The sequence below is a fragment of the Corella eumyota genome, chromosome 1 (assembly GCF_963082875.1).
Source record: "Corella eumyota chromosome 1, kaCorEumy4.1, whole genome shotgun sequence".
Lineage (NCBI taxonomy): Eukaryota > Metazoa > Chordata > Ascidiacea > Phlebobranchia > Corellidae > Corella > Corella eumyota.
The window spans coordinates 8,209,456-8,220,736 of NC_137490.1; the positions used below are offsets into that span (position 1 = coordinate 8,209,456).

Consider the following 11,281-nt stretch of genomic DNA (forward strand, 5'->3'; position numbering starts at 1 on the left):
ACAATTTTGTTTAACCGTAAGATTAAATGGTTGGTTTATTATGACGTCGAGGCCCTTTCTTATCTACACTGGTAATTATACCGAGGGCAATTTACAGATAACAATCATATTGTAACCAATTACATGAACATTTCGATAAAATCTAGCAAAAAATGTAAGTTGCATTTTAAATCTTTTATCTAAATTTTTTTTGAGAGCGACTTAATTTACGTTAAGCGAAAGTAAGTATTTCACCTTGGTAAAAGTATACTGAAAATATGGTAAAAGCCTTTTAAGGGTAAGAAAATGTACCTACGAAAAAAAATCACAACAAATTTTTTATGTACAAAATTTATTTTTACAAAATATTTCTAGAGCCGTTGGTCATGATGTGACTACCTGCGAGATGTAATTTAAATGTTAAGGAAAAAAGTTCTCTAAATTATTTTCATTTTTTAAGTAGATAACAACTAGCCATAATTTATAAATAAATGCATATATTTTAACAAAAAAATATAACATCTTGGGTAAAAAAGGATATTCTCTCTCTGACTTGCTAATGCGTTCACTTTTCTTTTCCCGTTCATTTCGTGTTTCCTATAAGGGTAAAAAAATTTAAGTTATTTTACTTACAAACAAATATATTTTAGTTTATTTTTATTTCTTTGTTATTGTATTGAGAGATTTACCTTTAATGCTCTCACGTCTGACTTCTTTTCCTTACTTCGTCGGTCTCCTAAATCCAACATTTCGGGTGTTAAATTTATCTTAAAATTCCTTCTCATAAGTCAAATACTACTTTTTAATGTTAGTGTTACTACTTAGTATACATATTTTAGTGCGTGTTACTAGTATAATTACTAAATCGGTATACAGAAAATACACTGTATATTTGCAAAAAAACATTTCGCCAAATGTAAATATTCCCGTAAACAAAGTTGCTCCAAAATTTTGGTAAATTTTTTTTTGTGATGTAAATAAGATTTTCCAGGAAGGAGTTTTGGGTAAAAGAAGGTTAATCACAAATGTCGGTAAAATAGTGTTTTTGGGCATGAGGTCTTGTTTTTGATAATATAGTACTCTAGGTAAACTCGTCAATTTTTTGCATAAGTTTGGGCTATTCACAATTTAACAGTCAGTATAGGTAGAAGATAAAAGATTACAATTAAGTTATTTTGTTGAGATTTGTTTTTGAAATCGAGCTACTCACCGTTTTCGGCCCTCGATCTTTTAGTAAGAGTTGGGGCATCTCTCGGACTTGAAGTGAGCTCTCGTTTTCTCTCCTTGCTCTTTCTCTTTAAACTTTCCTCCTCTTTCGCCATGCTACTTCTCTCCATACTCTTCTCACTTTTGCGCTAAAAAAGACAAATTTTACGAGGGGGGGGCATTGTTTAAAAGTAAAATGCAAAATTTTTAAAAACAAAATAAATGTTGGAAAAAGAATAATTTTCAGTCAAAATTTTACCTTTGTTTCCCTGTCCTTCTTTTCAACACGTTGTTCCTGTGTGGACATACGAGATGAGACGAGAATTAAGAGGAAAGTAGAAAATTAGTGAAGTTTCATAAATTTTTTTTTAATTTGAGGAGGTAGATATATGCTACGTGGACAAAAATTTTAACTTTTTCGATTTTTCCCTTTTGTAAGGAAAGACAACACAGGATAATAATTAAAGATTGATTGTGAATATTGCACAGTCTTCAAAGGACAAAAAGTTGAAATCTTAAAACTCTCAACGCTGGGTAAACGTAGCACCGTTTACCTTTGGCTTTAAATGAACAGAAAGTCAAAAAAGATTAGGTTTCTACCATTTTTTATCTAAGCAAAAATACTGAAAACGGTGATGTCAGTTGTGAATTATAAAATGTTAGTAAATATGTTTTTTATTATGATTACAGACCTTGCTGTTTGCCTCAGTTTTTCTTCTTTTGTGTTCTGTAAAATCATTTTGAGTACACTTAAATTTTACTACAATATTTGTTACAAAAATGTTTGATTTTAAATTTCACTTAATTTCACCTCGCTCCGAATTAGCATTAGGAAGTGATTCACTTCTGGATTTGGTTTGTGATACTGATCTTTCTTTCTTAGTTGTGTCTTCTCCCTTGCTGTGTCTTTTTCCATCTCCTAGGTTGTTTAAACATTTATAAAAAAACCAAACCAATAAAATCACAAATGGCTTAAAAAAAATGTTTTTTGGTACCTGAAGCCAATGATTTTTCTTTGCTTCTACCACGATCTAATGATGTACTGTCACTGTTTTTCGGAGTTCTTAATTTTCTGCAACGTCATAAGTTTAAAATTCAAAACCAACTTTAAATTGTTAAAAGTGGAGGTTAGCTCCAAACTTAATTGGCTGTATTTAAAAAAGCCAATTACACTAACCAACAAAGTATTACCTATCTTCAGATGTTCTTTTTACTCCTCTCTCTTTTCCCTTTGTAGAATCTAAAGTAATCATAAACCAAATTTAATTACTAGTCTACGAGCTAAAAAAGTTTAGACTGTCTAAAGTTACCATTGGTGGTTTTAGCTGGTGCCTTTTCTTTTGGTGGTGCTTTGTTATGAAATTCGTGTTCAGGAATCAAGTTGGGACGCTTTGCTTTAAGCATTCCAGAATAACTAAAACATTTAAATACATTTATATCTTCATAATAAGTTAACATTAAATTTTTTTGTATGATAGTAAATTGCCAACATTGAAGGGTCAGATTTTATCTATATGGTTTCAAAAAACTTTACTTGACATTGCTTATACTAAATTTTAAGTGAAAGTATATATTTTTACTGATAAAAGCTATTCAGTCTTCTTATAGTAAGTTTTTTATTTTATGGCATACCCCATTGCTAAAGCAAACAGATCAGGTCGCTTGTCTTTTTCTTCAGTTCTTATTTTGTCAATTCTTTTCTCCAGTGCACCTGCAAGGGCAGTAACGGCTGGAAAGTGGGGCAGTATCTAAAAAGGGACAATTGAGTAAAAAAGATGCCCCTGTTGGGTTTTTACACTAATGCTTGAAATTGTACTTACCTTTGTCAGTATCATCAATGCATTTCGAATCTGGGTAAATTCCTTGGATTCCAAACAAACCTAAAAACAAATTTGTCCAAATATTAAAATATTTTTATGTAAACACTTTCGCTTTCTATGTTATAAATCATCCAAAAACATTTTTGAATTACAACAATATGAATAAATTACCACTAGGGCTTTGGTAAGTTTGTATTGCCATTTATGACAAACATGTCGAAAGTTTTCGTAATCCAGCTGATTTGCTTTGCTTGATCCATCCTGAAATTTAGCTCTTAATACTGTCACAAAACCTGGATAATTTCCACATTCCTAAAAACATAATTTTAAGCTAATTAATTAAGATTTAAGTCCCTTATATTCTAAACTTCCACCCTTTATTAAAAAAATAATTTGACTTCTTTAAAATAAAAGCAAATTGAATGAACTTAAAAAAATTATGGGACTCATGAAAATGCCCTAACACTGTTTTACATCCATAGGAGCAAAATTAGGAAAAACCAAAAACATTGCAACTAAATTTTTGTTGGTCACTTAAATAAATGTAAAAAAAAACACTGAAAAAGATTCACAAACCTTGTCATAAGTTGCTTTATTAGCATGCCATCTCTTAGCTATTTCCAGCATGGTACATAAAAATCTTCCATACCTGGATGCCTCGTTCTCAGAAAAACTTGCAACAGTGTATGAGATATCACAAAAAACCTGATAACCAATATTTATTTGTTTATAGTATTGCATTAAAAAATGTTTTTTTACTCAACATTTTGACGGATTTTTGACTACAGCGAAAAAATAAATTTAATTGCTAACAAAAATTTTTTAAATTTATTTTTAAATTAAGGAGAAAGCACAAGAGCGTTTTATCCAGATAGGTTGTTCTGGTATTAAAAAATACATGGTTTACAATTAAAGCAAAAAGTTACTGTAAAAGCCATAAAAAATATTAAAAAGTCTTTCAAAATTTTTTTGTGCAATTTTCCTTAGCGCAATGTCTATTGTACACCAAATACACTTACTCGATCAAAACAAAGTAGGGTGGAAAAATTTGGAGCTTTGAGCTGATGTAAGATGTAAATAAATTTGGCACAATACACTGCATCCAAGGGTGAGAAAATACTGCGGGGAAATATACAAAGTTGAAGGAACTTTGTTATCGTGTCGTTCTTGGTAGTTTCTGTAGATAACAAATACATTTAATATGGGGTTTACAAAAAAATATCAACTTATTAATAAATTAATAGCTTGCCATTTTATATGATATTTTGAAGAATTATGCTATCAATTAATAGATATCTTAAAACTGTAATTTTTAAAATCTTTTTGTTTGAAATAAGATTGTGTTTGTTTGTAAATTTTAACATATTAATTTTACTACTTACTTGCGAGAAACCAGCCCTCTCTTTCGCTCTTAAACCTCGCTTTAACTCGACTCTTATGCTCATCCTGCTTTTTTTGCTCCTCCTTTAACTTAGAGATCAACGATTCGCACCTCTCCTTCTCCCGTCTGCGCCGAGTGTCATGAGACTAAAAATAAAAAATTTCAAAAAAAAAATTTCAAATATTTTTTTTCAAAATAATTTTTGTACATTTTCTTGGTCGATTCCCTGTATAGTTTGCTTCAGTTTGCTAATTTCTCTGTCGTAAGCAGCATTCGGTACTTCAATATCATACAAACCCAAAGTCCAAAATGTTGTGTAGAATTTGGGGGAGATATCAAGCCATACCTATAATAAAATATACAACAAAATTTTTAAAATTAGAAAAGATTCGCACAATATAATATAAAAAAGTAGTTTTTTTATACATAACAACATTCAGACAGCAAAAAACATAAAACTTTTAAACATCAGTAGGTAAATGGAAAATATAAGACAACGTGTAGAGCTACAAATACTTACATTATTATAGTGTTTTAATTTTTATGTATTTACACATTTAAATTTAACATAAAACAGAAATTCTTACAGAATCAGGGTGCATGGTATGAACAAGGGTTGAAATTGGAGTATTTACACTCTCAGAAGCTAATATGTAACGCTGGGTTTTGTCCTGGCTCGTCTTCTGTTTTGTTCGATCTTGTTTTCGTAACTCATCATATTTAGTCTACAAATATAACGTTTAAAAAGAGAAAAAGGTACATTTTTTAAAGTCTTGCTACATACGTTCATTTGATGATTAAACATGGGACGTGAAAGAAAAAAAGCAACATCTGCCGGTGTGTGATATAAGGAGGATAAAACATCGATCGAAGGAAAACGTTTTACATACTCTTCGATGCCGAGTTGGATGGCAAGAAAGTTACCAAACTGAACTAAAGTATCGTGGCACTAAAAATAAAAAATTAATTCTTTGTAAAACCCAATTTTTTCAGGTGCTAAAACATAGAAAAGTAAAAAAAATCAAATATCAAAATCAATTATTGACAAAATCAAAATTTACCTCATCGGTTAATTTTCCAACCAGTTTTAAATGGATGTCTTCTCCTTCATGAAACACAATTCCTTGTCTTTGTTGTGCCATGAGAAGACAGAGTGGCAAGGCAAGATTCTGTTCAACTAAAGCTTCTTTTAACCTGTTCGAAGATTTCTTAGTGTTTCGAATTTGACCAAAATAACCTCCCTACAAAATAGTGTAAAAAAATGTTAAAATTATAAATAAAAGATGAGCATGTCGTTTGTGACAAGACATAGCAACTATTAAAACTTTTATAATTTGAGTTAACTTACACATTGCTAAGTTTTAAACACTGGTCAATAGCCCGCCATCAACTAATATTCGCATGCGATAATTTACCAACACACCAGAAATGGCAGTTTATTATTTTGTAGGCCTACAAATTGGACATACACACATATATATATTGTCCACTAAGCTTTATTATATAAAGATATAGATGATACATTGTATAATAGATTTTACATTCTGGAACATATAAAATTCTAATGTATTTTTACCTCTGCTTTGAGTATTTCTCCTCCAGCTAATGCTTCCAATTGATCATTGGTAATTTCTTCTGATATTTCAATTCCCGACATTTTTTGTATTACTTCTTTCATAATCAATAAATCAAAACTAAACAATAAAATTCACATCCATAAATATTAAACCAAATTTTTATATGTTGTCATAAATCTTAACAAAATAATTTTGTTTTATGAATGTAGTAAATATATTTTAAACCTTTTTCCAGCCTTAAGTTGGTTTGCAACATATTGAAGAAGACCACTTAGTTCAATTGGATATTTCTTGAAAATTGCACCACAAAAGCATGCCAGACCTACAATAAAATTTTATTTCAACAAAAATCATGTATAATTATAATCTAGATGGTACCATTTAAAATACAATAATTTTAAGGTACAAGTGCAGCTTACTTTTAAGCCAATTAGAGATATTGGTGTCATCGTGTTTCATTCTTTCTTTTTCAGGGTTAGCTAATGCTTCAATGATACAAACTAAAAAAGTGGGCTTAGTTAGGCAAAAAACAAATTACCAGATTGTTTATTTAAAATTTTATTTTGACAAAATGTAAATTACATGCAAGTATATCATAAGTGAGATTGGTGAGATATTTGAAAGCATCCACAACTGGCAAAATAAGATTGTCGTATCGCTGGATCTGAGATAAAATCTAAAAATAAAAAGTAAAGTTATATTAACATACAATTTTAATTTTAAATATCAATTGTAAGTTGTTTTTTTTATTTTGCCAAAACTTTTATTACCGTTTTTAAAATGTTTATGTCTGTAAAATAATATTTTTCACAAAAATATGAATTTTTTTTGATTTTTACATGACATAGATATTAACTTTTTTGATATAATACAAAAAAAATACAGATTTAAGCGCCTACTTACACAGTCAAATACTATGGTAGGGCTGCTGTGACTTAACTTTCCGATTTGTCTTCCTGTTTGTTTTACATTTTCCTTTGTCAGCCGCCTTTAAAACATCAAAGAGTTGGGTTGTTAAAACTTCTTAATTAAACTGTCAAATTACTTTATAATTTCACCTCATAATGTATTTAGTTTTGTCGATGACGTGAGCTTTAGCAAGAAGTAACTCTGGGTGGCCGTTATAACTTTCATTTTTCCATTCACCATACAAACGATATCTATTAAAATATTTTTATTAATTAAACACTAAGTTTAACAAAATGTATTTCTAGGTAAATTATGTTTAAAAAACTAAAAAAATTATTAGTTTGTATGATAAACACATCTAAAAAGTAATGATAAAATGATACCTTGAGTGAAGTACACAGTTTATAGTCCTTTGTATATCATAATTTAATACATGAATTATATCATAATTTAATACATGAAAGCACAAGAAACAAACCTGATTTGATATGGAAGCTGTTTCATCATATCCCAAACTTCTTCAGATATATTTGCATTACATAAAAGTAGTGAAAGGGAAGGTAATATAACTTGACATATGATCTCTAGGAGATTTCCAAAAACTTTTCTCTGTAACATAGGGTAATATTTTAACAGTAATTTACAATTACATTATTTATTTTTCAAAGAAAATGTGGTAAATCAGTTAATTACCCATTTTTCTTGTTGTGATTTTTCGGTTGAAAAATACTGCAAAAAAGAAACCAAATTGATTAAAAGTTTTTTCATAAGATTAAGAATAAGAAGTATTGCTTAGTCAATAATTTATAAAATTGTGAAAAAAATAAATCATACCATTTTAAAGAAGGCCTTGGCAATTCGAATTGACTTAACAACCAAAATTGGAGACAAAGCTGTCTTGGGTCCCAGTCTAAACAGCATTTCAAATGGTTCTCCACATAAATCATTATAATTAGTAACTTTTCTGTTGTTTAGAAAATACAAATTTTCTGTTTTTGTTTCAACTTTGGAACCTTTTACAAATGAAACTCTAAAAAAATGAAACAGAAGATTATATATAAGTTTATAACTTTATTAAAGTCCATCACCTAAAAGAAACAAAATTTTAGGGAGAAACAATACAATATAAAAGAAACAATATATTAAGGAATTTCCAAAATTAGTCTGGTACAAATGTAGTTTAAATCTAAAGGCTAAATTTAAGGCTTATATATACATGCTATTTAATTAGTTTTGTAAATAGATTAAAATTGACCTGAAAAATATGCAAACTACAGCTTTTAAATGACATCTAGTGAGAGTAGTTTATTGCCAACCCTACGGGCTTCATTTTTTGGGGGTAATATGGTTGCAATTTATAACCAATATTTGCCTAAGATAATTTACCTCTGCACCATCAATAGCAGTTTTATTTTAAAATCCCCCAAATAGACACATATTGTATATACAATGAGTTCCATTATATATAATTAGTCCTTTTTTACTTACTTGTTATATAAAGGATTAAGAATATGAGAAACAAGTTGGCAAAGTGCCACGGCAATGTTTTTTGATGAGACCATCTGATAGAAACCAAATTTTTCCATAATTTCTCTGGCATGAACCCAATCACCAACACGAAGAAGAGCTTCACATAAACCAAATTTCTGATTAGGTAGTTCCTAAGAAATAACAAATTTAAAGAACTAAATTTTTTTACTAAAAAAACGATGAAGAAAAATAGAATTTTGTTTTCGTTAAAATATCACATCAAATTTTTTCCGAATTTTTACTTATATAATACAATGTACTTTAAAGATTTTAAGTTTATTAAGTTATTACAGTTATGTATTTTTTGTTACTTACTTCTACTTCCATTTTGGTTTCCTTTTCTTCTTTCTTTTCATTGGTATTTAATGAAACAACAGTGGTTCGTTTTGCTTCATCTGCTGAAGTCTTCAAATATTTTGTCCATTCCGCATCCAATTCTTTGTTCTCTGGTATTAACTATAAAATTCAATTGTTTAAAGAAAATTTAAGCTTTATTAGTGCATTCCTTATAAGCTATATTTTTTACCCAATATGTTGGTTACTATTGAATCGCTCGGTGTAATACAGTTAACAATATTCCAAATTTGCAAAAAACACAAATAAAAACTAACCTAAGGTAAAAAAATTTAAAATTTATTTTTAGCTTAAATTGAATACTCACATGAACCCAAAGATCTTCCAATGAAACCAGGTTATATTGCATAAGTAAAGCAGCAACAATATAAAGAGAATCAGGGGTTTTCTTACCAGAAGTCTAAACAACAAAATAAAACATATATATATTTAAAAATGGTTGCTCAATTTGCCTTTTGTGTATCTTTTAGAGATTAATAAAATCCAAATTTCACCTGATAATGTGTGAATTTAAACCCAAGAAGATGACATAAAGTTGATTTTTCACATAAAATTAAATAGTTTTCCAGCAATGGGGTGAATATTGTTTTAGCAAGTTGAGGATGGCTTTCAAATGACTCCAGAATTAAATCAAGGACCCGATTTGGGTCAATATTGAAACAACCTAAAATATAACAGAAATGTTTAGAAATGTTTACCTTTAACATACAAAATTAATACAATGGTTGGATAAATCTTAGTCAATATTCTACAATGCTTTATTTCCTTTATGCTACTACCATGTATTTACAAAGTTTTAGCAAGCACAATCCCTACCAATTAAGCTTTTAATGTTTTGAAGTAAACAAGCAGTAGTGATTCTTGATTCACTTAAATCTCCCAACTCTACTGCAAGTTTTGAGTAACCTTCCATCTCCTCACGTAATAAGTTAAATTTTTGTTGCTTGTAACTAATAATTTAAGGTAATGATTAATTTACTTATTGACATGTCTAGATAAAAAATGAGTATTAGAAAAAAAAAATTTAATTGAAACTACTTGAAATACCCAATTTTTTAATAAAAATACAATTCAAAGTGTGGTTAGGAACTTACAACAGTCTTGTTTTTGTCTTAATATATTTTTGTTGAAATAACTTTGTGCTGTTAATGAGACCCAACGATTCTAAGGTTTCAACATCAAGCCGTTCTTTCAACAACGACTCACCAACTTTATCCTAATATACAAATCAGGGTAAAAGAGTAGGCTACTTTAGGAAAAATTTATTGTAAATGTGTACTGTAACTGTTACAGTTACAGCACACTGTTACAGTTACAGTACACATTTACAATAAATTTTTGTTTAATTAGTTTAAACCAAGATTAATTATAACCATTATGTAATAAAATTTACAAAATTAATCATTTAGCTTATTAAAAAATCTAGATTAAGCGCATAAGTAAAAGAGTATTCTAGTATACTTATTCTGTTTGAGGATTACCTTGCATGCTAAGACTAGTGATATAAATTTTTCCCTTGCTTTTTTATCATCCAATGCAACAAGCTCAATGTCAATAACTGAAAATACATCTGCCACAATTGAGCAAGTCTCATCAGATAACTCCTAAAAAATAAATAACAATGAAGAAAGATTTGCTTGTCGTGGCACCCATATATACTAAATGCACTCCCCAAACTAAATAGTTTTAATATTTGGAATCAGTGACATTTAAAACACATGGAACGCACTTTTAATAGACACTTAATTTTATTTAAATTTTTTTCATTAGGAGTTTTTTTGCTATTTTAAGTTTTAATGGTTGTGTTTCTCTTGTGGAGGTCATGTCAGGGAATTTACTTTTAGTAATATTAAACACAAACCTTAAGTGAGGTTAATAATGCTACATAATTTTCAGCTTTTAATTTTCCAGTTAGAACCAGATGAATAAATTCGTATATGATTCGTTGAATATCTAAAACACACCAATGCAATTTGTAAGATTTATTTTTCAGCCAATAGGCCTATAAAAACTATTTATAAAAAATTTTGTGAAGTATTAAATTATTCATATTTCTACCTTGTTTTTTAGTTTTTTTAGATAACTTGTTGGTTTTTAAATTTTCCTTGCAAAGCGTCAAACTGCAAATTAATTTAATCCTTTTTATAAATATATTGTGTAAAACTTTAAAAAAAATTTTTTTTTAATATTAAATTATTTTAACCAATTAATAATACCTTAATAATAAAAAATTAAACAAAAAAATATTAATCAGGTACTCACACTGTCTTTTTTCCAGTTTTCTCCCAATTTTTGTAAACGTCAGGTTTAAGAATTTTATAATTAACACATGCCATACTTGTGAAATTGTTACTAAATATCCCTGAAATGACCAATTAAAGAATGCCTAAAGGTAATTACCCATTTAACCTAAAAAAAATTAAATTAAATTTTAAATAAATATTTATAAAAACAAAACAGGAGCATTTTTAAACACACTTTGATAATAAAAAACGAACATGGCGTTTTTATTTTTCTCCATACAC

At 28.6% G+C, this 11,281-nt stretch overlaps 1 protein-coding gene across 2 annotated transcripts; it reads right to left on the minus strand.

The window, feature by feature from the left end:
* Nucleotides 1–310: 310 nt before the first annotated feature.
* On the minus strand, nucleotides 311–11,160 carry LOC145763595 (THO complex subunit 2-like). Of its 2 annotated transcripts, XM_082575074.1 has the most exons (39): nucleotides 11,019–11,160; nucleotides 10,815–10,876; nucleotides 10,618–10,709; nucleotides 10,238–10,360; nucleotides 9,851–9,972; nucleotides 9,573–9,706; nucleotides 9,251–9,420; nucleotides 9,064–9,156; nucleotides 8,718–8,858; nucleotides 8,361–8,533; nucleotides 7,707–7,902; nucleotides 7,566–7,601; nucleotides 7,351–7,481; nucleotides 7,022–7,123; nucleotides 6,867–6,951; nucleotides 6,546–6,639; nucleotides 6,383–6,463; nucleotides 6,189–6,285; nucleotides 5,963–6,080; nucleotides 5,448–5,627; nucleotides 5,171–5,335; nucleotides 4,974–5,111; nucleotides 4,595–4,732; nucleotides 4,388–4,532; nucleotides 4,025–4,182; nucleotides 3,582–3,710; nucleotides 3,177–3,317; nucleotides 3,006–3,065; nucleotides 2,818–2,933; nucleotides 2,496–2,599; nucleotides 2,377–2,425; nucleotides 2,181–2,257; nucleotides 1,997–2,104; nucleotides 1,878–1,912; nucleotides 1,445–1,480; nucleotides 1,190–1,334; nucleotides 669–715; nucleotides 519–576; nucleotides 311–385 (listed from the first exon to the last, which is right to left on the minus strand). In XM_082575074.1, the coding sequence occupies exons 1-39, from the start codon at nucleotides 11,090–11,092 to the stop codon at nucleotides 375–377; spliced, it is 4,164 nt and encodes a 1,387-aa protein (XP_082431200.1). In that variant the 5' UTR covers nucleotides 11,093–11,160; the 3' UTR covers nucleotides 311–374. The 2 variants fall into 2 exon arrangements, with proteins under 2 accessions (XP_082431200.1, XP_082431201.1); XM_082575075.1 differs by lacking the exons at nucleotides 311–385; nucleotides 519–576; nucleotides 669–715; nucleotides 1,190–1,334; nucleotides 1,445–1,480 and adding an exon at nucleotides 1,489–1,745.
* Between the last annotated feature and the right edge of the window lie 121 nt (nucleotides 11,161–11,281).

What these genes read in the sequence shown, in the direction of transcription:
- LOC145763595 (XM_082575074.1), bottom strand. Translation starts at nt 11,092, where the DNA reads ATGGCATGTGTTAATTATAAAATTCTTAAACCTGACGTTTACAAAAAT. An exon ending in AGAGGGCTGGTTTCTCGCAA is followed by an intron (nt 4,183 to 4,387) that starts GTAAGTAGTAAA and finishes TGTTATCTACAG; the next exon opens with AAACTACCAAGAACGACACG. An exon ending in AACTTACCAAAGCCCTAGTG is followed by an intron (nt 3,066 to 3,176) that starts GTAATTTATTCA and finishes ATTTGTTTTTAG; the next exon opens with GTTTGTTTGGAATCCAAGGA.